Consider the following 26,848-nt stretch of genomic DNA (forward strand, 5'->3'; position numbering starts at 1 on the left):
AGATATTTCATTATTCTTAGCCGTAAGTGTTCTAACGGGATTGGGTTAAATTCATCTGTATTTTTGCATGTGCCCAGATCCTGTATCAAACGCTGGAGACATTTTTCAGTAGCTTGGTGAACTGTCAAATGTTGATTGAATTCAGGAAGTTTTACCCTGGTCGAGTGAGTACCTATTATTATATGTATTCAACAAAAAAAAATCTACGGATACTTTTAACGCCTAACATCATAAGTCATCTAGGTACGGCCCACATAATATGACATAGCGTAATATCTTTATTTAGTAGCAAACATAAAGGCATATTACAAGAAATAAAGTTTTCCATCGCGTCTCATTAAAGAGTACCTATTGAATATGAATTAGCAATCAGTAAATCATATTTTATTTAAAAAATATATATTTACAAAGCATTCCTACCAACATGTACACTTATCGTATCCTCTTGTAATGATTTCAGATAGAATTCACCTCCATTTTCATGGTGATCTATGTCTGGACAGCAAAAGCCGTGGTCATACAAATAGCGCTGGGCCTCAGTTTCGATCGCTTCTACCAAGCTATCGGAGATGTACAAGATTCTTGCGTTCTCATCACGACGTCAAACTGCCCTACTGGTAAGGTTCAATTCATTCCAGGTATCTGTGGAGATCAAAGGGGGAGGCCTATGTTCAGTGGTGGACGTCCTAAGGCTAAGATGATGATGGTGATGATTCGTCATTGCCTAAAAACGTCCATTGCAGGACAAAAGCCTGCCCCCTGCTAGAAATGCGTGATTGTAGGCGCAGTGAGGGATATTTTTGGTTTCGGAGGTGGTGATACCCATCTCCGAACAAAGCGTTTAATATCAAACTTGATGTTATGTGAGGTTTTACCGCCACCAATCATCCATTTTTCAACATTGTGCCCCACGGTCAGTTAAGGTCAGCAATTAGGGCAGGACTATTTTAGTTTGCCCCCTTACACTTTACTTATGAACAGAACATTTACAGAATCAGGCCTCTGGTATAGGTTCTCACTTCTTAAGTCTTTAATTTTCTTCCAGATGGTCAAACAAAGTTATGCAAGAACATATTGCGTTTCCACCGTGCCAGTTTCAGCAGGATGAGTGTATGTGGCTTGTTCTCTATGGACATCAATCACCCGCTGCGTTTGGTGGCCCTGCTTACTAACTACATTGTTGTACTACTGCAGATTGCTTTCCTTTAGTCATTAAACATGTTTTCACAGATATACCTACTAACATTTTTTTTTAACTACATTCCCTTATGTACCACCTCTCTACTTCCTCATACAACACCATATTAATATGAATTAATGTACTCCAATTTTGCACTGGTACTCAGCTACATCCGGTTAGACTGGAAGCCGACCCCAACATAGTTGGGAAAAAGGCTCGGAGGATGATGTGTACTCCAATTTTTACTCAAGCAGCGAGACAGGGCGCACTAAAGTCTATATCAAATTTGGTTCAGTTCATCGGTTGTAGTGGTATTGGTAGAATTATTAAACCTCGCATTATTGGCCCCAGATTTAGATTTTTTGCGAAATCGAATGGATGTATCCACAGCTTTATTTAAGGGCTGGATCCGCCCCTTCTGAATACAAAAATCGCACTAAACATAGCGCCGTCGTTATAAATGAATTATTCTGTAACTTAATTTCTCCTAGCTAGTTTGTTCAGGCTTGAAATCAGCAGGTAGTTGTTACAACTTGTGATTATTGTTGTAGATACTGTAATATTTTCATCATCTATTTGGTTATTACCATAATAAGCCGTGCAGTCTGCCGCGATTGGCCGCGATAGTTTGTTACCGAACGAAAATATTTCTGCCTCTATGATGTCAAGTGTCAAAGTCGACACTGACATCTGACAGACCGACAGATGTCAATTCACGTCAACTCCGTGTACTTATTTGTTTTGTTTTGTGTTCATTTCTGTTTGTCGATGGATTTATAATTCCCGCAAGTGCAACCAGTGTGACTCATTGCATTTCTGCATTGGCCAGGCAGAAATCTATTTAGGCATTCTTCGGATGACGCACAGACGATGATAAAAGAACAGTTATCTATACAACCTCGAAGCTGATAGCATACCGACTGATAACTAACTGCCTAGTCGTTAGCTAATTGACTGGTGTATGATGTTGGAAGCCATCGGTAAGTGTCTTCGATTTCACTACAGTTGTAAATATGGCGCGCATAGCAACGTACGTGTTCATCGACTTAGAAACTACCGGGTTACCGCAGTATGAGTATAATAAGACGAGGATCACTGAGCTCAGTATGGTGGTAGCGAGTCGCCGGCACGTGCTGGACACGACGCCGGGCGCCGCGCCGCGCGTGCTCGACAAGCTCACTATGTGCTTCAACCCGCGCAGGATGATCCACCCCGAGAGCACCAAGACCTCAGGACTGTGTAACGACCTGCTCGAGTACAAAACAGACTTCAATATACATGTGTTCAACATTATCAATGGTTTCTTACAATGTCAAGAGAAGCCAGTCTGCTTGGTAGCAGAGAATGGTCTTTATTTTGATTTCCCCATCTTGAAGAATCATTTTGATAAGTTAGGAGTGACTTTATCCGATGATATCCTGTGCACAGATAGTTTATATGCTTTTTACGATATACTTAAAAGCAAACAGCCTGTTAACAGTGTAAGCAACACTAATGGAACTGTTGTTGACAACATAAGCAGTGATTTAAATAGTGATGCGTCTTGTAGCCGAAACAACAATGACCAGACCAGTGTGGAGTCAGAAGACAAATCCTTTACAAGACCTACAGAGTGCATAAGTAATGGGAGTGAAATACAATTGGAAAAGTCAGTAATCGATGCTGTACTACAAGATGAATTCAAAGAATTGGATGCTCAAGCAAAAATGCAACAACAAAACGAAAGAACTCCTCGAAAACGGAAAAATCCCGAGCCGAAAAACAAGTATGAGAAAATCAAACGCAAAATTTTTTTTCAAGGTGACAGTAAGCCAACTGTGTCACATAAGCTAAAGAATATCTATGAGCGAGTGTTGGGGAGGCCGGCCATAGAGGCCCATCGCGCTGAGAATGACTGCATCATGGCCATGGAGATTGCGGTGGCCTTAGCTAAGCAGTTTGTGCAGTGGGTGGACTTGGACGATAACCACTGCAAGTTCAATGATGTTAGACAAATGACTGTTGGTGTTCCGTTATAGTAGTAATCTATGGTGTATGTTATGTTCAGTGTGCATTTAGACTTTTTTTATTGCAGGCTTCGTTTCTGTGTTAAATCATGTAATATTATTTACTGCACATTTTATTATTGAAATCTATAAAAATCGTGTTTTTGTTTCTAATTTGCCTACATAGATGTGTTCTTAGCAAACGTCAAGTACTAATAATATAATTATACTGAAGAAAATGTAATACTATTATTGGCTCGCATTGTTTATATAAACATAACTTGGTGTGGTATTAAATGTAAGTCTCGTAGATTCGTCAGTCAAAATTGATCTCTGTGTGTTAGCCAATCTGGGTAATATCTCGAATTAATAAGATAATTATACAATTGAAATAATATTATTTTCAATAATAAATTTATATTTTATTAAACACTGACTTTTCTTCATTTGTTTGACGTATGCTGGGCTCCTACTATCCAGAAGTTATACTCAAAATAAATCAGTGTATAACCATGTACCTAAAAAAATATCCTCTCATTTTAGCAAAATACTGCTTAAAATATTTTAACTCACATTCCTGAGCTAAAATTAGTAGTACCTAATGTAAAAATATTTTGTTTTTGCCTATATGCATCTCTACTACTATTTATTTCCAAGCCAATTTTCCTGTCAATCAATTCAGCAATTTTTTTGTGAAAGAGGAAGTCATTTTCTCAATTATAATATTCATAGTGATGTTCCCTTATCACCTACCTATGTCCATATCCGTAGGTCTGTTGGTGCTGACTGGCGTGCTATGGGGATGCACCAACCCTTTCATTCGGCAGGGGACGAAGGGCCTCCGTGACGTCACGGCCACAACCCTGATAGGACAGGTCTGGGCTGAAGTTAGCTTCCTGCTCGGCAATTGGAAGGTCAGTTCCTCTAATGTTGCCAAAGACTTACATGCTTTGCAATACCAATACCCACAGCCCGTATAAAAAGGTACTACCCGTTTTCCCGCCGCTTCACCCGCGTCCCGTTGGAACTACTGCCCATACCGGAATAGAATATTGCCTTTGACACTCAGGAACATTTAGCAAACTATCAGTGAAAGAATTTTAGAAATCCGACCATCGGTTCCAAAGATTATCCCCTACTTACAAACTTAGGTACAATACCTCTTTATAATATTGGTAAAGATGACACGCAACTTCACCATGTAATGTAAATAATGAATATCATGCAATAACAAAATTGACACGACTCAGCAGAACAAAATGGGTCACTGTCACTTTTGATCTGATAAAAAGTTTTGCATTGACCGAAATATTTTTATGCGTTCTTATCTTCTCCGTATGAGACAGAGCGCCGCTCACCAGTACAACTTTTAAAAGACCATTGCAAAGATTGTCGTAGTTTTCCCTAGCTGACTTTTTATGGTCTCTCTACTGGGCTGCGGCCTCCTCTCACATTGATAAGGATTGAGCTAATCACCACGCTTGCTCAATGAAGGTTGGTGATTTCAGACTTTATAGACCAGGTTTCCTCAAGATGTCCTTCACCTTTTTATCAGGCTTTGGTGTTTAAGATACACTTAGAAAGTACCTACGTACAAACTTAGAAAAGTTGCATTGTTACTTGCCTGACCTGGAATCGAACCCACACACGCATACATGAGAGGTTGGTGCTTTACCCACTAGGCCACCACGACTTTTTCCCTAACTTGGTCACAAAACGTTTCAGTACGTGGTACCGTGGCTGGTGAACCAGGCAGGGTCACTCAGCTACCTGGCGGCAGTGCAGCGCGCGCCGCTGTCAGTAGCAGTGCCCACTGCCAACAGTCTCGCGTTCGTCTTCACCGCGGTGACTGGCGCGGGCATCGGCGCGGAGGAACCGCTCGATAGAAGTAAGTAGTTGTAGACTGTCCATAAAGCCCTTAGAGTAGATCTTTTAAGTGGCAGTTTTACATAGGTACATCAACATACAACTTAACAGTATGAAAACAAAGTTGCAAGTTCAAACTGTAAATAACTTCGTACAATGAAGTACGTTATAAGTGAGGTATCCGGTATCCATGGGTTACTGACACTAGTGCTTATAGATTACTTAATAGTTACTTCGTAAGTTATCATTAAATACACTTTTCTTATGAATTTAATATGTTTAGCCTCTTTTGTAGCATAGATTCTGTGTAATTACGATAAAATTACGTCTCTTCCTAGTATGAGGGTTGTACCAAAACCTACTGTATCTAATTTCCAGAGTCAATCCTTGGAATAGTCCTGATTATGGCGGGAACTGCACTCTGCTGTATCGACGACACCAGTTGAAGAAGTGTCAGCAGATGTTAGTGGGTAGGTACCTATTTGGTATAAAACCTCACCAAATAATTATGTTTACCACTAAAATTAACTAAAAAATACACTTTTAGTAGGTACAAGACGGTAATCACCATTTACTGTATTTAAACATACATTAAGTAACATAATACAGTACTTAACAAATTAAACAAAATAATGATACTTAAAATAAATAAAACAACAATAAAAAATGTGGATTATCTTTTAATTGTTTCATTTCTTATGAATAGTTTTCGCTTCTCGAATAAATACGTTCGTTATTATTATTATTGCTGATCAGAATGTGTATATTACATTACTAATAAATACTATAAAATAAGAGGCACATTATTACAAGCATTTTATGATAAATGATAATGTAACTTTATAATTAATTTTAGTAATTTTATTGAAATTAAATTGTATACGCATAGCAGTGTATAGGCACCCGCATCTGCCTACTTTCATGTCCATATTTACATTGGGTGCCATTATTATCAAAGAATAATAAGTCCATTACTATTTCTATTTTAGCTGTGTATTTTCGATGCAGTCCTTGTAGCAATGTTCTACGAAAGAATGAGGTAAGCGTATAAAATGCTGGTTGCGCGGTAATTTTCAGACTCATAATTTGTTATATTGGTAATTTCACTGGTGTTTGCAATCCTATTCCCTTCCTTTTCCCGCACGTACCTCAACGCATTCGTTGGAGCGAGAGAAGACACTAGCGCCTTTGAGTCGTGTGTGCAACATAACAAACAAATCAATGGCTGACAACGCGCGCGAGAGCTCACGTCTCTCTCCGATACAAAAATCGATATTGAGTGGAAAATTGGTGTGATTTGTGTTGAACTTTATTTGTGGCAGTGCTCCTCGTACAAGAAATCGCCGTAGAAGACAACAGGTACTGTGCTCCTTTCCTTTAGGCATACTTTCTTGTCTTGTGTCGCCCGCAGTATGCCGATTTTCCCGTCGCATTTGCAATCACCAGTTTTTTAAATTTGTCGCATCTTTACGAACCATATTGCGTTTCCCGCGTAACCAAATGCCATAAAAATACTGCCTACCTATAGTGTGCTTATGCTCATCTTATGATAATTTTTTTGACCTATGAATTTTCAAAATGATATCAATTGCCTTTTGCTTTGTATTTAAAATATACTGAGCACTCTGTAGGTAGGTACGGTAAAAAATGCTAAAATAATATTTCCAACAGAAAAACGGGTAATTAATCTATTATTTAAGAATTATCGTTTACAATAATAAATATTACCTAAAAATATGTGACTAGTTATTTATTATATTACAATTAAATTGACAAAAACATAACCACAATTTTTGGTACAATATCTAAGGTTGGACCTTAGCTCTTAATTAAATATACAAGCAACAAAGATTTGTTAAAAAAATGCATCTACTTAACAAAAATGGACAGTTCTTTCTACATTTACTTGTAATTGTCTAATAGGTAAATTATTTACAACTCATATCTACTCCAATTTTAATTGTTATTGCCTGATTGACTGACTAACGTATGTAAAGTGTTTGAATGATCATTTGAACTGGCTAGGCCACTAGTGATGCAATAATAGATACATTTTAGTACCTAAATATTATATGAAAATAGTTTTTAAACTACTTACTAAAGTTATTTACAATTTCTGCCACGTAGGACTCATCTTGATAGGGAGTCAGTGACTTAAGTAATTTTTGACAGTAGTGTTTGCTATCAGGCATTTTATTTAAAGACTGTTGCTGAATTTATAGGCACCGTGCGTAGCGATGACCCTGCCACCTCGTGACTTATATCCGAAACTTTCCCTCAAGTGTCAAAAATTGTACTATCAAACCATGAAAAAAATTCTGAATATTCGTGTTAAATTTTGCTAATTTCAGTTATCAAAATGTATTGTTGTATTGCTGGATGCTGTAATACATCCAAAAACAACTACAAGGGTGTAAAATTTTACTATTTCCCTACTAATAGTACTCACATACCATGGCTTTGGGATAAAAGAATTAAATGGATAAATGCAGTTGTAAAACACACGTAATACTTTAATACTTATTTGTGGACTTGGAAATAACTCTGCCATTGTCACTCCTTTATCATAACCCAGTAACTGTGGGTACGTTGGTTTGCCCCATTGTTGTGCATAACTGGTTTTCGATTCTGCACTTTCTGCAGAATTTACGTAATGCACTAAGGCACAGACGTGCTTACATTGTCCTGATAGACCTGCCTTGCATTTACAAGTTGCACTTTTAATGTTTCTATTGCAATCGGTTTGTTCCCACTAGTTCTACTGCTTAGTTCTACCGTAGAACTAATGGGAACTTTTTTTCCCACTAGTTCTACTATTTTGTTACACCTCAAATAGTAGAACTAGTGGGAATTATGGTTTTTATAGGTATTCCCACTAGTTCCACTGAACATTGGCAGTAGAACTAATGGGACATAATTTTGTTCTACTAGAGAGAAGAAGTACAGTCGACGGCCGATAGTTGTGATTTTTTTTAGAGCTCAAAATCGATAGCAGTCAGAATAACTTAGATTTTTTTCATTACTTTCAACAAAAATCTAATGTTTTTCTTTATAAAAGTACTAGGATAGCAGAAATGAAGAGGAGCTAGCTATAAAATTAAATAGTCAAATTAAAATTGTATAATACCTCTATGGTGGTATTTGACACATTGATTTAAAAAAAAACACTTGAGTTAGTTTAGTTAAAAGGTTCTTCTAACCTACAGACAGACATGTGTTGCTGGGGAGTTTGTTGCGCCACTTCTTCTTCCCAGCAAAAACATAGGAAGTGGAGAAGGGTGGGCGTTTTGGGGGCTGTCTATTGTAAATTTCCAACGTTAAAAAAGTGCTATCTTGAAGCCAAGTTTAAATAAATGATTTTTGATTTTGTTAGTTTGATGTTAGTGTTGTGTTTGAAACTAAGTCTTAATACAAAAAGTTAAACATCTGTTGAACACTTGTCTAAAAAAGTGTGGCTACAAAAGGAACCTTAGTTCAACGTCGTTTGTCATTTTTTAGACAAGTGTTCAACAGACGTTTAAAAGTTTTTGTGGTACGACGGTAAATGTCTGAATTATTATGTTTTTTTAAACGATTATTTTTATTTGATATTTTTTTGCCTAAATCATAGGGCTGCAGTTCAAATAGTCAGTCTCTTCAAAGTAATTTTTGCGTTATTGTATACTTACATTCCTATTCAATGTATATTATTATGAACAATGTCTTTTAATTAGTAGTGTTGTAGATGAACATTAATGTCGGATTTTAAACACCACCTAGCTCCTCTTCATTTCTGCTGTCCTAGTACTTTTTGTTCCCCACAAAATTAAATAATTAGTTCTTCAATATCTCGCTGGTGTGGCCAATGGGAACATAAAAGAAAAAGGCTTTCCAAGTGGTAAATAGGTATAAATAACTTTTATTGTAGAAGAAATTATATAAACGTGCTCACAGGAGAAAAAATTTGTACAGAGTAACCGTCATTCTTTTGTTCTTGACAATTAAGAAAAAATAAAATACATCCTCCAATGAGGTTTTATATGTCATGAACATGCTGGGGCCTCAGCCACAAGCTAACCTCATCATTACCAGTATGACAATTAAATTAAAACATTCAAAATAACTACCCAAATGGATTAGTAAAGAAATTAAAGATAAACTAAACCCAAGAGTAATTCTCGCTTTAAAAATAAAGGGTAGATACATTAATTATAATCAATAGGTAATGGACACACTTTCATAACACTTGTTCTTACAATGTGACCTTTACTAGTTTTTACCTCCACTGCACGAACTAAATCATCTTTTCCTGGAATGACCTTTACAATTCTACCTACAGGCCAGTTCAATGGAGATACATTATCAGACTTAAACAATACCATATTGCCTATTTCTAAATTAGGCAGTTGAGTTTTCCATTTAGGTCGACTCTGCAACATAACTAAATATTGTTTATGCCATTGATTCCAAAAATGCTGTTGCATTTGAGAACATTGTTTCCAAAAACTAAGCCTTCCTACATTTACATCAGTCAAATTAAGCTCTGGATATGAAGTCAATGGTGAGCCAGTAAGGAAATGTGCAGGTGTCAGGTAAGACATGTCATCACAATCTCTTGACATGGGAGTTAATGGTCTAGAATTTAAAATACTTTCTATGAGCACTAACACTGTATACAGCTCTTCATAAGTAAGTACACTCTGAGTAATTACACGTTTCATATGATATTTTATACTTTTTACTCCTGCCTCCCACAGGCCACCAAATACAGGGGAATATGAAGGAATAAATTGAAACTGTATTCCCTCTGAACAACCATAATCAAACACTTTGTTTTGATGATCTGTGGAATTCAGTAGCTTATGCAAATCTTTGAGTGCATTATCAGCACCTCTATAATAACTAGCATTATCACAATATATTTTTGTAGGCTTATTTCTACGGCTTATAAACCTTTTTAAACAAGCTAAGAAAGTATTAGTTGTCATGTCTGACGCCAATTCTATGTGAATTGCTTTAGTAATAAAACATATGAAAATAACAACATAAGCCTTGGTTATAACAGGATTTCTTACTCTAGTTTGTTTAACATTGAAAGGACCTGCATAATCAGTGCCTACAATTTGAAAAGGACGTGTAATATTGACTCTGTCAAGCGGTAATGAACCCATAAGTTGACTGGAAGCTTTAGCCTTAAATCCGAAACATAATACACACTTGTGCAATATTAGATGCATCAGCATAACCAACTAACTCTAGCCTTTTATGTGGATATACATTGATATTTCTAGGAACAGATATACAAGACATATTCATCAAACCTTCAACAAATTGTAGAATTTTTTTATTTAAAGCTTCAGGGAGAATATCATCCCACTTTAACTTTTCAAACCAGACTTGTTGCATTAAGTATTTAGCTTGCACCAAAATAGGACCTACCAAACCCAAAGGATCAAAAAATTTGCTAATAAAACTTAACACTTGCCTCTTAGTAGAAGGTTTTTGTATTTCAGCGCTTGGACACTTCATATTTAAAGTATCAGAAGTCACATCATATGACAAGCCTAAAGTTTTCACAAAAGTATTTGTTTTATCAAACTTTAAACCATATGTTACAGTTTGTAACTGAAGACATTGCACACTTTGATCAGCAGAATCTCGCCAAAGAATATTTTGCAAGCAGAAATGGTCTTTACCCATTATTATACCCCTATACATAGCCTTTATATCATTAAGCAAAACATATTTAAAACTCCTAAATAGTGTCAAAATGTCAAATAAATCATTTTGCACAACAGGCCCATTAAGCATCATGTCATTTAGACAAATACCATTATTGGTTTTCATGCTCGCGTCAAAGACAGCTCGAACCGGAGTAGTTTTACTATTTAAATTAATGACTGGGTGGTGAGGTAAGAAATACACATTACCTGCCCTAGGATCATAGTTAGATATATCAAAGTACATGGCATGGCCTTGCTCAAGATAAACATGAATGAACTTCTTATATTGTTGAAATAACTTATCATCTTTAGCGAAACGCCTTTCTAAATTATGAAAACGATGCAATGCCTGATTAAAAGAGTTACCCATCTGGATATCATTTAAATTAAGTTTTAAAGGTAAATCTACACAAAACTTTCCATCAACAAGTTTGACAGAGTTTTGAAAACATTCCTCAGCTAGTTGATGTTCAGTAATACCTTCCTTATAAATTTCAGGTACTTTTTCACATTTCCAAAAATTTGAAATAGTATGTTCAATAGTATCAAGTTGATCATTATGAGAATTATGAGAAATATTATGGGGGGTACCTTGAACTGTTATACACAAATTTGAAGAATGGATGTTCCCAACAGATACCGGTAGACTGCCTGCTACAATATAACCTAGGCTGGTACTAACCAGGTAGGGACCTTGCGGCGTTAGAGGCAGTGATTCCCTCTGAAGCACCTGGAAAAATACATCACACCCTAATAACAAAGAAATTTCACCAGTTTTATTAAAGTTTTTATCTGCCAAATAGACATGCGAAGGAATATTAAACCCAACATTATAAAAACTCTGTTGTGGCAGCTCACAAGTTATATTCTTAGCTATATAACAGTTTAAGGCTAATTTAAAGTTGCTATTAGCAGCATAAATATCAAAATTTGCCCTCTGGTGCCTATTACTAGTGCCTTGTAGAATACCTGTAATGAGCTGATTTGCCGGTGTAATCTTGCAATCAATTTGATCAGCAAGCTTTTCTGTAATAAAAGATACCTGGCTACCCGTGTCCAGCAAAGCGCGTGCATGGATAAAAGTACCATTTTTGGTGATAATACGCACTATAGCGGTAGGTAGCAGCACATCCTTCACAGGCGAGGTACTTGACATAGCTACTGCACTGTCAGACCTTCCAACATCAGCACAGGGCACTGCGGCAGTAGAACTGGCAGTGGCGACATTGCTCGCCTCCTTCTTAGCCATTTCCACACCATGCAGAAGCGTATTGTGCCGTTGCTGACAGATAGAGCATTTCAAACGCAGCTTGCATTTACCACCATGCGCATTCAAACAAACAATGCATAACTTATGTTTTTTAACAAATTGACCCTTGTCATTATCAGCAGCAAGTTTAAATTTGGCACACATGTATAATCTATGATTAGTATTGCAATACTTACATGAGACTGCTGCTGCTGTATTACATGCAGGCTTGCCAGGCTTCACACCACTGGGAGTACTCACAGGCATTGTTTCCATTGCATTCTCCCTGGCCAACGCTCTGGACTCCAAAAACTCTATGAATTCCTGCATAGAAAACACAACCTTTTTATCCCGTCTCAAGTGAAACTCACTGTTTGTCTCAGAATCCACTTTCCGGAGCAAAATATTGACCATTATTGGACCCCAAGCTTCAACTGGCATGTTTAAACTTTTTAGTGCAGTTAAATGCACATTAGCACTTGCTACTAAAAATCTAAGATCAGCAGCGGTGCACTTAGGCAAATCAATCAAAGTATTAATGTGATGGTTAATGATCATTGGCTCATTGTTATAGCGGTTTTCTAACAACTTTAATGCTTCTGAATAATTTACTTCAGTCAAAGGCAAATTTTGAATTAAGCATAAGGCTTCCCCAGTTAAAAATGATCTCAAATAATATAATTTTTGGCACAGACTCAAGCTTGTGTCAGAATCAATGACTGCCTTAAACATATTAATAAAAGGTAGATAATCTAAAATATTGGCACCACTAAATTCTTTTATTGTAATTTGTGGGAGCTTCCTGAAGTTATTTGCATTTTGCCTAGGAGGCTCCGCCTCGGGCTGCCCCGATTTACGACAAGCATTGAGCTGACGATCAATTTTGGATATGCAGGTGAAGTACTTACTTTCATACACAAAAGGGTCTTCATCGTCCTTTGGATTTATGCACAAAATACTCTTGTTAAGGTCCTCGTAAGAGGCAAAGTTTTTCGCCAAGCGACTGCGCCGCTCTGTGAGCAACTCACTAGACGCGATCACAATTTCTTCGCTGTTACAAAAACTTTCTTCACGAGTTATTGCACCCTTTACATAGCCCCTACGGAGCTTTAATTGAGCCAGCTCGTCACTAAGAGCCATGGTGCTATATCCTAAGATGCAAGCCAAAACCCAGATGCAACAAATGTAAGCAACACCTTAACGTTAAGTACACTGTTATAAATAATATACAACTAACAAAATTAACAAAATAAACAGAAACGTGTAAAAAAAAAATGGCGACGCGAAAAAAATGATGAACGCCGACAGTCAATTCATTCACTCGATGTTCGATATTTGGCCGGAAACTCACGGCAAATGTTCATTGTTCGGTCGCTCTTCGCGCGCTCATTGGTTGCGTTTCGTTTTCTTGGGTTGGCAGCGCCTTACCTCGTTTGCACGTTTGGATACGCGCGATGCACGCAGCGAAACTGTTTTCGTAATAGCACGGAAACACCCTTACGCACAATTATTGATGGATGACTCTGAATCCTCCTGTGGCTTTCTTCTTTATAACCACTTTTATAAAGGGATTGCCTTGTAATACGAAGCACCAAATTTCTCCACTTCTATAAGAGTATTATCTTCTTACATATATTTAATTTGAAGGAATAATTCTCTTCTATGTAAGTCGAAGACAATCGAAGGACCAATTTTCCTTATATTCGAAGGACCAGCTTCTCGAAGTCTCGAAGGATTCTTTTTCGAAGGCTCGATAGATCAGGTTCTCGAAAGCTCGAAGGATAACTTTTTTCTCGAAGGACCAATTTTTATGTTCCCCACAAAATTAAATAATTAGTTCTTCAATATCTCGCTGGTGTGGCCAATGGGAACATAAAAGAAAAAGGCTTTCCAAGTGGTAAATAGGTATAAATAACTTTTATTGTAGAAGAAATTATATAAACGTGCTCACAGGAGAAAAAATTTGTACAGAGTAACCGTCATTCTTTTGTTCTTGACAATTAAGAAAAAATAAAATACATCCTCCAATGAGGTTTTATATGTCATGAACACTTTTATAAAGAAAAACATTTAATTTTTGTTGAAATTCATGAAAAAAATCTAAGTTATTCTGACTGCTATCGATTTTGAGCTCTGAAAAAAATCACAACTACAGATAACCACCCAGGCCGTCGACTGTACTTCTTCTGTCTAGTAGAACAAAATGTCCCATTAGTTCTACTGCCAATGTTCAGTGGAACTAGTGGGAATACCAATAAAAACCATAATTCCCACTAGTTCTACTATTTTGTTACACCTCAAATAGTAGAACTAGTGGGAAAAAAAGTTCCCATTAGTTCTACGGTAGAACTAAGCAGTAGAACTAGTGGGAACAAACCTTGCAATCAAGCTGAAAGGACAGAGATAAAAATTAAAAATAGAAATAGAGATTTTCTAAAGATATTGTAATAACAATTAATTTAAAAAAGGTACTTACTGTTATCTTAACATCATAATATACATTTGAAATTTTTGTCTGAGCAACAATTTTGCCAGTTAATATTGTTTCTTGTTCTTGGCCAACTGTTTCTATGACATCAAAAACATGGCCCGACTCGAATAGCTTTTGGCCTTTTGATATATTTTGACCACGCTGCCGATCATTGTTTATTGGTAGAAAACCATATTTTATAATTTTAATCATTGTATTTTATATATTATATTTTTAATCATTGTAAAATCACATTTACAGACTAGACAGTGACAACCAATGGGTTTGGAAAGTTTCTTTTTTTACTCGCACGGTGTCTCTACTGTCGGGATTATAACGCCATCTATAGTTTACGCACGGTGCCTATAGGTCAGATCAATGTAAATAAATTACTTATATCAAAGTAAAAATACTGTAAAACTGTGACTGTAGAGATTCTGAAAATCAATCAACGAATCGTGTTTATATTGATGTCAATCATGGCTGCTTATTTTGCGAGATTAACAAAAAAAATTCGCGACTTTATTTTTAGTTTAACGTGCCTGTTTCAGTAGGTATCAATTGCTCCACGACAGAGGCCGTCAGTGGGATTTGAGAAAACTGACACCAGGGCTTGCTAGGTGATTAGAATACTGTTGTAACTTGTAACGTTACTTTCAGAACTTTTGAAAAACACTGTTAGACACCCTGTACAATATACAAACTCAGGCTCGTAATCTTAACTGTTCCTGATAGCCTCGATGGCTCTCTGCAGCCGCTGCAGCGACAGGCGCAGGTGGTTCTCCTCGCCGGCGAGGTGCTGGCGCTCGGCGAGCAGCGCGCGCGCGGTGTCGGAGTCGCGCGACGCCGAGCGCGTGATGTGAGCGCCCTCTATCTTTAGCGCCGTGTTGCGCTTGTGTAGGTCCGCTATTCTTTTCGACGACAAGAACTCCAATGAAGATTTTGACCAAAACATTGCTTAGTTTTCCATTTATTCACGGATCATTTAATCGCTCGTTCTCTCGTTTCTGCAGCCTCGGCGAAACATTAAAATGTACGTCGAGACTACGCTAGCGTCACCGGTAGCAAAATTGATGCTACGAAGAAGCCCGTGCCCGTAAAGGGACAGAATCGGGCTGACGATGAGGGGTGCGTTACGGTGCAAAGGAGGAAGCGCCGTCAGCGAGCCAACAAGAAGCTAAGGCGGAGGACATCGCGAGTACGTGCGTCAGAAGCCATAACGCCAACTTCAAGGCGTTCGTGGTGCGAGTGCCGACGTGTTTCCTGCACCTCGTGTTGGACGAAAACTTCTGGCCACAGGGCGTGGTGTTCCGTCGCTTCCGCGGACAAGTGCCACAGGACCGCACAGTGACATAGTGCATAAGTGAAGCGCTACTAACATAGTTTTAAGTTTTTATTTACTAACAATTTTGTATAACATATGTATGCTAGTTTTAAGGTATTTATCTATGGGCCTTAGATGCCTGAGAATAAAGATGATTTGATTTGATTTTATTAATCGTTCAGAATGGGAAGAAACCTTTAGATAATTGAAGAGTTATCTAAAAGTACACCAGAATGACCATCGTCGTGTCGTGTTGATTTTGGAGCCGAAATAAGGAAATAAAAAAATTACCTATATCATAATCCCTATAACTCTTGACTAGTGCTTCAACCTCAGGCCACGAAGGTTCGTCTACTTGACAGCAGAAGTCTCTCGTCTTCTCAGAGCTGGTCTTCTCCTCGAACATCTCGGTGACGCCCGCCGCCGAGTTCTGCGGCTCGTCCATAGATGTCGCCTGCGTGGACGTCGCCGACGCACACTCCTGCGTCGATTTCAACGATATTATCTTCGAAATACTCGGAATCTTAATCTTAGGATAGTTCTGGTACGGCTGCTGAATCTTTATATTTGGCTTTTTAATGTTCTCGCTGTCGAAGCCGGGGTTTAGATCTCGTTTCCTCGTGTTCGGAGCTTTGAACAGCTTCACGCTACGGTCCGCCATTTTGGATAGGCGGTTAAGTTCAGAGAAATTCTTCTCTGCTAGCACTTTTATGCTTTCATCGTTAGAATCGACAATGGAAACTGAGTCTAATCTCTTCTTGATAAGGTTGTTATTTTCGTTAACACATTTCTTGATTTCAGTCAGCAGTCGCAGTTGGCAGTTAGGGTCAAACCCGAGACGGGCTTCTTTACAATTCTCTTCTAAGTCTGGGTTGCTGTTCCGTCGTTTCCTTTCTTTTAATATTTCTTGCCACACCTTGTCGTAACCTGAAACATTAACACACATAAAATTAACTATTTAATTTATATAGGCAAAGGACGCAAGCAAATGCCCCGGGCGGCATGTTTTAGGGGGCATTTTTTTTTGCGATTGCTTTTTCAGTTTTCGATCCAAATATACAAAATAAATTCTCAGTTATCACTCTCAAATTATATAATTTCAACTCTCTTTTGCTATCTCACTCCTGGGAGCCAAGGAGACGTGTGGGAGCTGGCTGTCACCTGTCCACCAGGGCCGTGCTTATGCAGGACACCCCTGTACCTACCAAGGCAGCTATTAATCGTCAAATTATAAAGATCAGATAGATATAGTCGCACCGGTGCGGTGCAGTAATAAAATCTACACTTATCAAAATCTGTTCAGTTCATCGGTTGTAGTGGTATTGTCAATTGCAGTTATTTATTTATTGCTTAAAAGGTACATTTTACATTATAGAAAATATGAAATGTCCAACAAAACTGTATACACAGTTTATCTGTTGGATCAGATTTCTAAACTATTGACTTACTATTATAGGTTCTATTAAGTTAAGTTTACAATAATAATAAAATTAATATATTAGTATATATTAGTATTATATTATATATGTATTAGTATTATATATGTAATATTAGTATTATATATGTTAAGTTATATAAGTAGTATTAGGAGGTTAATATTAAGTACGTAAGTATGAAAATCAAAGATTAGATAGATATAATCGGAGTATAGATATAGCATAAGTAAGAAAAGTAGTCGGTAGTTAGGTAGGTAGTAGTAGAAGATAGTAGGATAGTAATACAATAAAAAGTTAAGGCAGTGTACTGAGTAGGTGTTTTTTTAGTTTTATCTTAAATCTATTTTTCCTATTTTCGTTTCTGATGTCGTCTGGTAAGCTATTGAGTACGTATGGGACACGCTTTTCTAGCGTTCGGTCCCCATAAACATTATTAACTCTGGGTACTACATATTTACCAGACGACATCGTTCGGGTGTTATAACTATTGCTAACATTAGTCAACAATGAATTACGCTCTCGATTAGTTATAGTTATAGTTGTTAGCCTTAAACCCAGATTCGGTATTTTCAATCAAATCGGATGTGCCCATAACCTTTACATAATACCTACCCGAGGGGGCAGCAAAATTGTATCCCGCCCCAGGCAGCGGACAGCCACACTACGCCACTGTGGTCTTCCCATGTAACTTACGTCGTCTACCTTTATTTATTAAAACACCGTACATTTACCTTCTTTATACTTCTGCGTGACTTGCGTAAGCTTCAACTTGGACAGAAACAGTTTCTTCCTCTGCGTGGCCGTCCTATTCTCCTGCTGTACATCCTCCAGTAGCTTGTCTTCCTCTGCAGGCGTCTCCACTGCTTCGTCATGAGGAACGTTCAGCAGCACGTCCAGTTTACCCACCGCCGCGTAAGCTGAGGCCACCGAATCGTTCCTCAGAACCTTGTCTTGAAGCTCCAGGTCTTTTTCTGTGAAAAGTAGAATATTGTGTTATTGTTTAGCTCTGTAGTCCCACTAACAGAAATTATGCTTTGGCGTCGTCTATTGTAAGTAATATAAATTGTAATTCAAACTTGATGTACTGTAGCTAAAACTTACATACCTTTATACGCTTCTAATGTCGCTAATCTTAGATTAGCCATGAAATCAATTTTCCCATTATCCTTGTCACCTTTTCCGCCATATTCTTCAATAATTTCGTCATAAGATTTCAGATCTTCTTCTCCGTAGTCATCTGTGTCACTCCCACTGCTGCCTGCATCCATACCTACTTTAGTTTTTGCAAATTCTTTATAAATCTCGTTTTTTACCTTATCAGGTGTAATTACATTACGTATTTCAGTCTTTTCCACTTTCTTCGGATCAGCTTTAACATCCTTGTTTTCTCGATTAGACAAATACTTGAGACGCCTCAATCGTTTTCGTTTTTCATAAACATCCAAAGAACTGACTTCGTCTATTTTATTTATTTTTGGTCGAATATTTGTGATGACAATTTTGGGCTGCAATTTGGAATCCATTTGATAAGGACAGGCTATGTATAATTTGTCATTTGTTTTGGTTTGATCTAGTTTTTTAGGTGCTTCCTTCTTGGGTGCAATGAATTTTGGATAGTCTCGTTTTTTGAACGGTTGGTTAACTTTATCAGTTTCCACGATTGATGTAATCGGTACTTGATACACTATTTGTGGACTTACTATAACTTTTGGATTAGCTTGGATAACAATATCAGGCTTGGTTTTATTTGACAGAGTTTGCAATACGTTGTTACTAGATTTCAATACATGAATTTCTTTACTCACAGTTATATTTGGTTTTGTGGTTTTAATTTCAGAATTACTTTCAGAGCTCTGTACAGCAGTAATTTCAGGTACAGTTTTATTTTCTTTTGGAGCTATTTTTTGAACTTTATTTGAGTCAGATGTTTGTGTGACTTTTGAATTATTTTTGATCATCATCAAGTTAGGAAACTGAACGTTGCTCAAGTATACAAAGTTTGGTTGTAAAACAACATTCTTAGTTTCCGGTGGCGTGACTTTTTCTGTCATCTTTTTCGCTTTTAGATCTTGTTCTTGCAATGTGCCTTGAGATTTCTCCTTCACGACTATCTTGTTACCATAGATTTGATTCTCTGTGATCAAATTCTCGAAATCGTTCTCGTCGCAGTTCTCCTGGTGCAGCCTCTTGAGTGCGACCACTTTCGACGAAGTACTTTCATTGACAACGTCTTCGATACATTTCTTACTTTGGTTTGACAGTCGTGAAGGAGCTTGCAGGTTTTTTGACTCGAAGTTAGTTCTTTGTAATAAAACTTGTGGGTTCTGTTGTTGTATCGTGACCAACATCTTTGAGTTCGAGTTGCTCTTATTTTGTATAAATACTATTTGATTTTTCTGTTCATTATACGGTGGATCTGGAGGTTTACTGAAATTCACTTTGCTGGCTTCTATATTGATGGGGTTAAATAAAGGTCTTTGTATTGCAGGAGGTTCTTTCACTTCAGCTGGTGTATCTACTTTAGGTTCGGGTACACGAAACTGGTTTTCAGTTTTGTTAGCAGTCTCTGCAGTATTGATCAAAGTGCACATGCTGTTACTTGATGAGACGCTCGGTTTCACCTCCTTAACTTCAGGTTCTTTGGTTGCTGTCTTTATCACAATATTACTTTGTATTTCAACTCTCGGTGGATCTTTGGTAAAAGCAGGATTAAAAGTTTTCTTTGCTAAAGAATTTTGAAACGCAGTATCGGGTGGATTACTGACACATTTCATATCGATCTTGCTTATTGGTATACTAGTTTTTAAACTAAACCTTTCAGGTTTCTTCTTAAATTCTTTATTTGGTATTTGCGATGGAATAGTGACCGTGGCTCCTGATCCCTGTGCTAGCGATGTTATGCTCATCTTTGACTCAGTTGTATGTGTTTTGTTGCTCTCAGGGATAGATGTCGCTGTTATTATTTCAGGTGTAAAATGCTCTTCGAAGTCCGTCTGTGGTTTCAGTGTTTCTTTTGGTGGCTCTGCGTCAGTACTTTTTTCTTCAACAACAGGTGTAGGCGTTTCTTTAGGTTTTGTAGGGAAAGGATTAAATTCCTGACTGGGTGTCTCGTTCTGCACTGCGGGAGGCGGTGTCGGCTGGACTATAGGCGGGTACGAAACTGAGCTAATAGGTTGAAATGCAGAGTATCCTGGTATTGAGTAGAGATAACTGCCGAAGTTTGGGTATCCATCCACTTGTTTTGGCGTCATTACACTGGGATTAGGATTGGGGATTGATGATGGAGATATCTTTGGAGAATGTGGGATTGGTTTTGCTGGAAGAAATGCAGGTTTGTCAAATATGGGTTCTTCAGGTTTAAAAGGTTCTGGTGGTTTCGGTGGAATGGGGTCCGGTGGGGGAGCTCTCTCTTGCTCCGGCGGCGCTAGTGGAGTTATCGGTTTGACTGGACGAGCTGCAACATACAAATGGTATATTAGTATAAAAACACATAGTAAACATAGAAATAATATGAAAAAGTTTACAGAATTCCCTATATTTTTCGGGATACACGTAAACGCGTATCATAGTATCTATGAGTTGTTTCAAGAACTTTTGTATTACATACAATACATACCAGGTCAAAGCATACTTTTCCCTGGTAAATTAAGATAAACGTGTGAGGCGACCTCGGACTGCAGTGTTAACAAAAATTACTGTAATCAGTACATGTTTGAAAAACAGAGATGTTCGCGTTAAGAGACGCAATGTCTAATAAGCTAAATGTTATTATTGTTCTAACATCGATATAACTTAGATAAATAGGTAACTTATAAATTATCCTCTTGTATTACTCTACTATGTAATTAAAATAAAATTCATGCTTTGGATAGGAAAAGGTAGGTATGCGTCTAAAACACTACAAAATTTATGCAAAACGAAACTAAGGTGATTGTGTTCCTACTGCATCAGTCTGATTAGCGAAATAATAGTTAGTCTTTTTATTGAGAAATTTATCATTTTAACGTAAATACATTGACTCTGCACTACTGTTTTTTGTCGCCAAAAGTTCGAAATCTTCCGTAGGTGCACTTTAGCTTGTTTTACTACAGTAAGCATTTTTAATGCGTACCTATCTAGCAATTTTTATGTGCACCAAATTACTGTACCTAACTGTTCCGTAACTGCTCATATTTTTCTGAATGTAAAGTTTCTGAGTGCCTTATATAATATATTAAAAAAATATATTAATTTTTAGGTTTTAGGGACCTCCAAGCTCTCGTCAATGGCCCCTTGAGAATTACTCCGCACACGCAGATCAAAATAGCCTCTCTCGATAAATGGACTCCAGCTTTCTAACACTAAAGCACAGTAGTACTTGATTATCTATCATCATTAGCGCGTTCAAGCAAACAAACAGACTTCAGCTTCATAGTATGTATTTGATTTTGGCATTAGGTAGGTACTTAATGCCCTTTGTATTTAAATCATGCCTACATTATAATAGACAGTACATGTTTTTGCTAGTAACAAAAATGGCCTCCACTGGTCACTAGCTACCTAGGTATTCGCTTTCAAAAGATCGCTTCGTTTTGAGCTTGGCCTTTTGTGTGTAAAGTCATTGTTTCATACTTGGGTTTATAATATTATCTTGACGAGGCTGATGTTGTTCTTTGGCTGGGCAATAGACTTTAAAGAATGGAATAATACCTGTCTACTTATAGGCAGACGAGCAGAGATTGATACCATAGGTATGAGTGAGTAGCCAAATATTGAGATCGGAGATAAGATAAAATATTGCTATGAAGATTCTCCACATTATATTATCAGAACTGAGAATAAGATAGAAGGCAGTAGAGGAGGTGGTAGCAACGTTTTATCTCAGATTTAGATTCTGTTCTGAAATATGCATTTATTTTGGAACGAGATTGTACTAGTAATGTATACAATTAGGCCTTAGTCTTTTTCGTCTCCTTTGTTCTATTCATTTATATTGTCACTATTTTTTATACATACTTACGTACCTATCCTTTAAATACAGCACAGCACTACGATTCGACAAAACCCTTAGAGGTCGACAGGCGTTTATAGACTATAGCTATGGAATTACGGGATGTCTAAGGCTTTGAAGATCTCTGCTTCATAGTGCTCGATAAACCCAAACATGCAGTGAAGCTTTTTATATCGTAAAGCTAACTCCTAAGGAAGTATTATCTCACTCAAGAGATTTACAAAGATTATTATGCGACTCCCCTTTTTTTAATTAGGCAAGTACTTAAGTATTATCGGCTTGTAGCATCAGTCTTCACCCTACTTCAGCTTACCTACTTTATGTGATAGACATTAAGGAATGGATATCTCATTCGGTCTGCCCTAGAGTGTTCTAGATTCATAAAGAACATATTTCATTGCGTCCTTATCAATTCATATAATAAATAATAATAATAATAAATTCTTTATTGGAACAAAAACATTTGGCATACATTGCGCATTGATGTGATCGAAAATAGCTGCATTAGTTAAAAACTGTGTCGCAGCTAGTAACACCCACCTCCAATACGGATATAACATCGTTCCTTAACAAGGGTACAAACTTAAAAAGAAATATTAGACTAAGTGAAATTAAAATATACTTAAAATGTTAACAAAAAAAAGTGGGAAATTTAAAATGAATGTGAAGGGTAGGAGTTGAGTGTGATGTGTGAGACTTGTGTAAGTGCAGATGCGTGATTGTGTAGTGCATGGTGTGTTCGTGTGTCCGTGTAGTGAATGTATGAGTATTTGTTGTGGTTGTTGGGGAAAGGAAGACAATTAAGTTTTTACTAAATTTTCCATTTCCTCGTATGTGAGGTTACAGAGCCAGTTGTCCAGAACGCGTTTGCAGTTGATGGAGGAACGCGGATAAATATTTAGCTCTCTGTTAGCTCTGTTGTAAATAACAGCACTGCGGTAGGCAAACTGCTGGCGGACAACTTGTAGTTTCGTCGCAAGTGTCGGGCAGACTCTGTCAGTCCTACGCTTTCCTTTAACTAATTTTGGGTCATACAGCAGACTAGAGTGTTTCCGCAGTACTGCATTCGCTATGTAGCAGTGTCTTACAGAGGGAAGCCTCCAGAAAGCATATACATAGTTCGCTTGTGGGAAAGCGAAAAGGCTTGAAAGCCATAACCTTGAGGATGGCTCGCTGTGCCCTCTCTAAACGAAGGAGTAGGCATTTCCCAGCCCCTCCCCAGACTGCGATACAGTACGTCAAAATGGAATGAGCAAGAGCAAAGTAGACTGTTCTCAGAGTGGAAGTGTTGGCAGAAGATCTTAGGTTTTTAAAGACAAAAATTAATTTTCTCACTCTGGTAACCAGAGAATTTATATGCTCACTCCACTTCAACGCACCATCAACCCAGACCCCCAGGTACTTTATGACGTCTGTACGTAATACTTGTGTGCAGTTGCAGTTGGCGTCTCTAGTAGTAGCACACACATGAGCTATCAAGCGAAGGTTTGGAGCCGGTTGTGGTACACTTCTTGGACTAAACGTCATAAATCTTGTTTTATTTAAATTAAGAGTGAGCAAGTTTCTTGTAAGCCATCTCATGACCGTTCCCAATGCCGTCTCTGCATGCAGTCGAGCCTCCTCCCAGTTACTACCCCGAACGAGAATAACGAGAATTTACAAGGTTAAGTTTGCAGAGCTCGTTAACATAAATTAGGAATAAGGTAGGCCTTAGGACGCTGCCCTGCGGAACGCCATATGAGAGGAATTCCTCTTGACTGATATAATTGTCGATTTTGACACTTTGGGATCGACCTGTTAAGTAATTCTTAAACATATTGAGTGATAGGCCTCTTATACCAATGTTTTCCAACTTGTTGAGCAAGAGGGGGACAGAAACAGTGTCAAAAGCCTTAGAGAGATCGAGGAAGATGGCTATAGATTTATCCTTGTTGTTAAGGTTTTGTGCAACTGAGTTAATTAGTTGTAATATTGCGTCCTCTGTGCTTTTACCTGATCTAAACCCATATTGGTTATCAGTATCAATATCTTTTGTGAATTGAGGTAATCTATGGATGGAGGAGGCGTGGTGGCCTAGAGGAGGCGTGGTGGCCTAGTGGGCAAAGAACCAACCTCTCGAGTATGAGGGCGCGGGTTCGATTCCAGGTCAGGCAAGTACCAATGCAACTTTTCTAAGTTTGTATGTACTTTCTAAGTATATCTTAGACACCAATGACTGTGTTTCGGATGGCACGTTAAACTGTAGGTCCCGGCTGTCATTGAACATCCATGGCAGTCGTTACGGGTAGTCAGAAGCCAGTAAGTCTGACACCAGTCTAACCAAGGGGTATTGGGTTGCCCGGGTAACTGGGTTGAGGGGGTCAGATAGGGCAGTCGCTCCTTGTAAAGCACTGGTACTCAGCTACATCCGGTTAGACTGGAAGCCGACCCCAACGTAGTTTGGGAAAAAGGCTCGGAGGATGGAGGATGGAATTGAGGTAATCTATCAGACGTTTGTTCAATATTTTTTCTAAGAGTTTAGATAGGATTGTTAACACCAATATGGGTCTATAGTTGCTGACACTGTTCCTGGCCCCACTCTTGTGGATTGGGTGTACAACGGCCTTTTTAAACACTGTTGGAAAAATTCCAGAGGTGATGGCAAGATTGAAGACGTGACATATAGCTGGGATAAGGACGCTTCTAGCACTGTATGTATATCACGGTTGCGGGGATACCATCCCAGCCCGTAGCGCTATTGAGGCGAAGCCCTATAATGAGTTGCTCCAACTCTTCGGTGTCTGTATTAAAAATGACCATTAAGTTATGGTGATTGCTTGACGAGCTAGGGGCAGTTACATTTGTAGACATCCATGATGGAGAGGCAATAATTTCAGAAGCTAACCTTGTGCCCACATTAGCAAAATAATGATTAACCGAGTCAATTGCTTGCAATGGGTCTGAACTCGCTGGCAGAAACTTTATTAGTTTGAAGGTTTGAAATAGTTTTAATTAGGTTCCAAGTAGCTTTCGGATTCTTACGGTGTCGCTCAAACTCGCTACGTTCATATTCCCGTTTTAATTTTTTCAATAAATTATTGCAAAAGTTTTTATATCGATAGTAGGTCATCTTTATAGTGTCATTATCAGCATATTTTTTGGTTTTGCGGTACAAATTGTCCCGATTTCGAATACATCTAAGAAGCCCGGGTGTAATCCAGGGCTTCAGAATTCTTTTTCGGCTTGGAACAATTGAGCTACGACTATTGCTATCAACAGCAGTCGAGATAAGATTGACCAAGGTAGACGCCGCCGCTTCAGTATCTTGACAATTTAAAACTGGGGTAAAATCTGTATTTTTAAGGCTCTCAACACATGCAGCAACATCCACACGACGCTGATATTTAGGCAATTTGGGTATATCTATCTTCAGATTGCAAAGGACAACAATAGGAGCATGGTCCGTAATTAGCGAATCGAGAACTAAAGTAATTGCTGATTTATTCGATCTAATAATAACGTGATCAATACAGCTATTAATGCGTGTTGGAAATAGGTGGGCTGGCAACATGGCGTGTGACGCAATAAAATTTAGATATAATTCTGTATTCGGATCAGTGCAATTCGGAACAATATTTATGTTGACATCACCAACTAAAAGAACCGATTTGTATTTATTAAGAGAGTTTAGTATTGCATCTAGGTCTGTTATAAAAGGAAGAAGATTTTTATCAGAGGGCGATCTGTAAATTGCTAAAAGTGCTATTTCATTACCTAGTTTCAAGAGTAAACAATTTGCATCAACAAGTTTTGGCTTCTCCAACACAAACTGAAGATCCACCTTGGTATATACAACAACTCCATCGTTCTGGTTAGAGTGGTCTGAGAAATGAGATACCTACATAGCCTAAGATGGAGGGAAGATGAGGGCATTTGCGTAACCAGCATTCTGTCAAGACCATGACATCAAATTGTATCTTAATTCTATCCAGTAGTATCAGGAGATTGTTGAAATTTGCAATGTTGCCGATGCTTCTTATATTAACGTGGAAAATTTTTAAGCCGTGACCGGCATTATGTAGGAATGAATCTACTAGTTCCGGGGAGCATTTATATGATGCTGAAGCTGAAATTTGTTCAATGTCATCCATTATTGTAACATTGTCATTCATAATAATCAAGGCTATGGACGAACAGGTGATTTAATATTTTGTGCGAAACATAGCATAATCCGAACCTACTAGGAAATGAACAGGTTATAGCAATGAGGTCTATGTGAAGCAAAGTTGAAAAGAAGTTTATCTTCCGTCGTGAGTGTAGTGAATGTGAGTATTTATGTGTGTGTATGCTGTTACAGTGATAATTTGACATTATTGATATATTTACTAGTTTAAAACCATGAATGTGATTTATAGGAAAAGTACAAAATATTAAATCAAATCAAACAAGTGATATACAGGACATGCTGGCCTTACTGCAGTAGATTATAATCAGCTGACGGGTACATAGTCATTGTTTTGGGAGGTCTGACTCATCTTTGATCATGATGTGTTGAGCTCCATCTTTCTCTCGGATAAAAATTTTGCCATTCTTGATCCAGCAGTGTTGGTACTTATTCGTGCTGGCAAAATCACGTGCCAGGAAGAACAAGCGTTTCATTTTGGTGT

At 37.9% G+C, this 26,848-nt stretch overlaps 3 protein-coding genes and 1 long non-coding RNA gene across 7 annotated transcripts in view; 2 read left to right on the forward strand and 2 right to left on the reverse strand.

Moving 5' to 3' along the window:
- The first annotated feature begins 1,878 nt into the window (after positions 1-1,878).
- On the forward strand, positions 1,879-15,941 carry LOC110374935 (transmembrane protein 234 homolog). 4 transcript variants are annotated; one of them, XR_010277747.1, is made up of 6 exons: positions 1,879-2,160; positions 3,937-4,079; positions 4,891-5,053; positions 5,410-5,501; positions 15,188-15,349; positions 15,466-15,941. XR_010277747.1 is itself a non-coding variant. In XM_049845596.2 (5 exons), the coding sequence occupies exons 1-4, from the start codon at positions 2,142-2,144 to the stop codon at positions 5,475-5,477; spliced, it is 393 nt and encodes a 130-aa protein (XP_049701553.2). In that variant the 5' UTR covers positions 1,879-2,141; the 3' UTR covers positions 5,478-5,501; positions 15,466-15,941. The 4 variants fall into 4 exon arrangements, 3 of the variants coding, with proteins under 3 accessions (XP_049701553.2, XP_021188545.2, XP_021188546.2); XM_049845596.2 differs by lacking the exon at positions 15,188-15,349; XM_021332870.3 differs by lacking the exons at positions 15,188-15,349; positions 15,466-15,941 and having other exon boundaries at positions 1,880-2,160; positions 5,410-5,709.
- LOC110374934 (uncharacterized) lies at positions 2,156-3,601 on the forward strand. The gene has a single exon (XM_021332869.3). The coding sequence runs from the start codon at positions 2,194-2,196 to the stop codon at positions 3,196-3,198; it is 1,005 nt and encodes a 334-aa protein (XP_021188544.3). The 5' UTR covers positions 2,156-2,193; the 3' UTR covers positions 3,199-3,601.
- LOC135118732 (uncharacterized) lies at positions 8,660-13,513 on the reverse strand. Its single transcript, XR_010277748.1, has 3 exons — positions 12,891-13,513; positions 12,180-12,306; positions 8,660-11,463 (listed from the first exon to the last, which is right to left on the reverse strand). It is a non-coding gene; the product is annotated as an uncharacterized LOC135118732 (long non-coding RNA).
- A 52-nt stretch (positions 15,942-15,993) lies between the features above and the next one.
- Positions 15,994-26,848, reverse strand: part of LOC110374928 (uncharacterized) — a 156,631-nt gene continuing 145,776 nt past the window's right edge. The window contains exons 24-26 of the mRNA XM_064041645.1: positions 18,318-20,666; positions 17,944-18,183; positions 15,994-16,703 (exon numbers count right to left, since the gene is read on the reverse strand). Coding sequence (XP_063897715.1) covers positions 15,994-16,703; positions 17,944-18,183; positions 18,318-20,666 — 3,299 coding nt within the window. The remainder of the gene's footprint in view (positions 16,704-17,943; positions 18,184-18,317; positions 20,667-26,848) is intronic.

This window comes from Helicoverpa armigera, chromosome 25, assembly GCF_030705265.1.
Source record: "Helicoverpa armigera isolate CAAS_96S chromosome 25, ASM3070526v1, whole genome shotgun sequence".
Lineage (NCBI taxonomy): Eukaryota > Metazoa > Arthropoda > Insecta > Lepidoptera > Noctuidae > Helicoverpa > Helicoverpa armigera.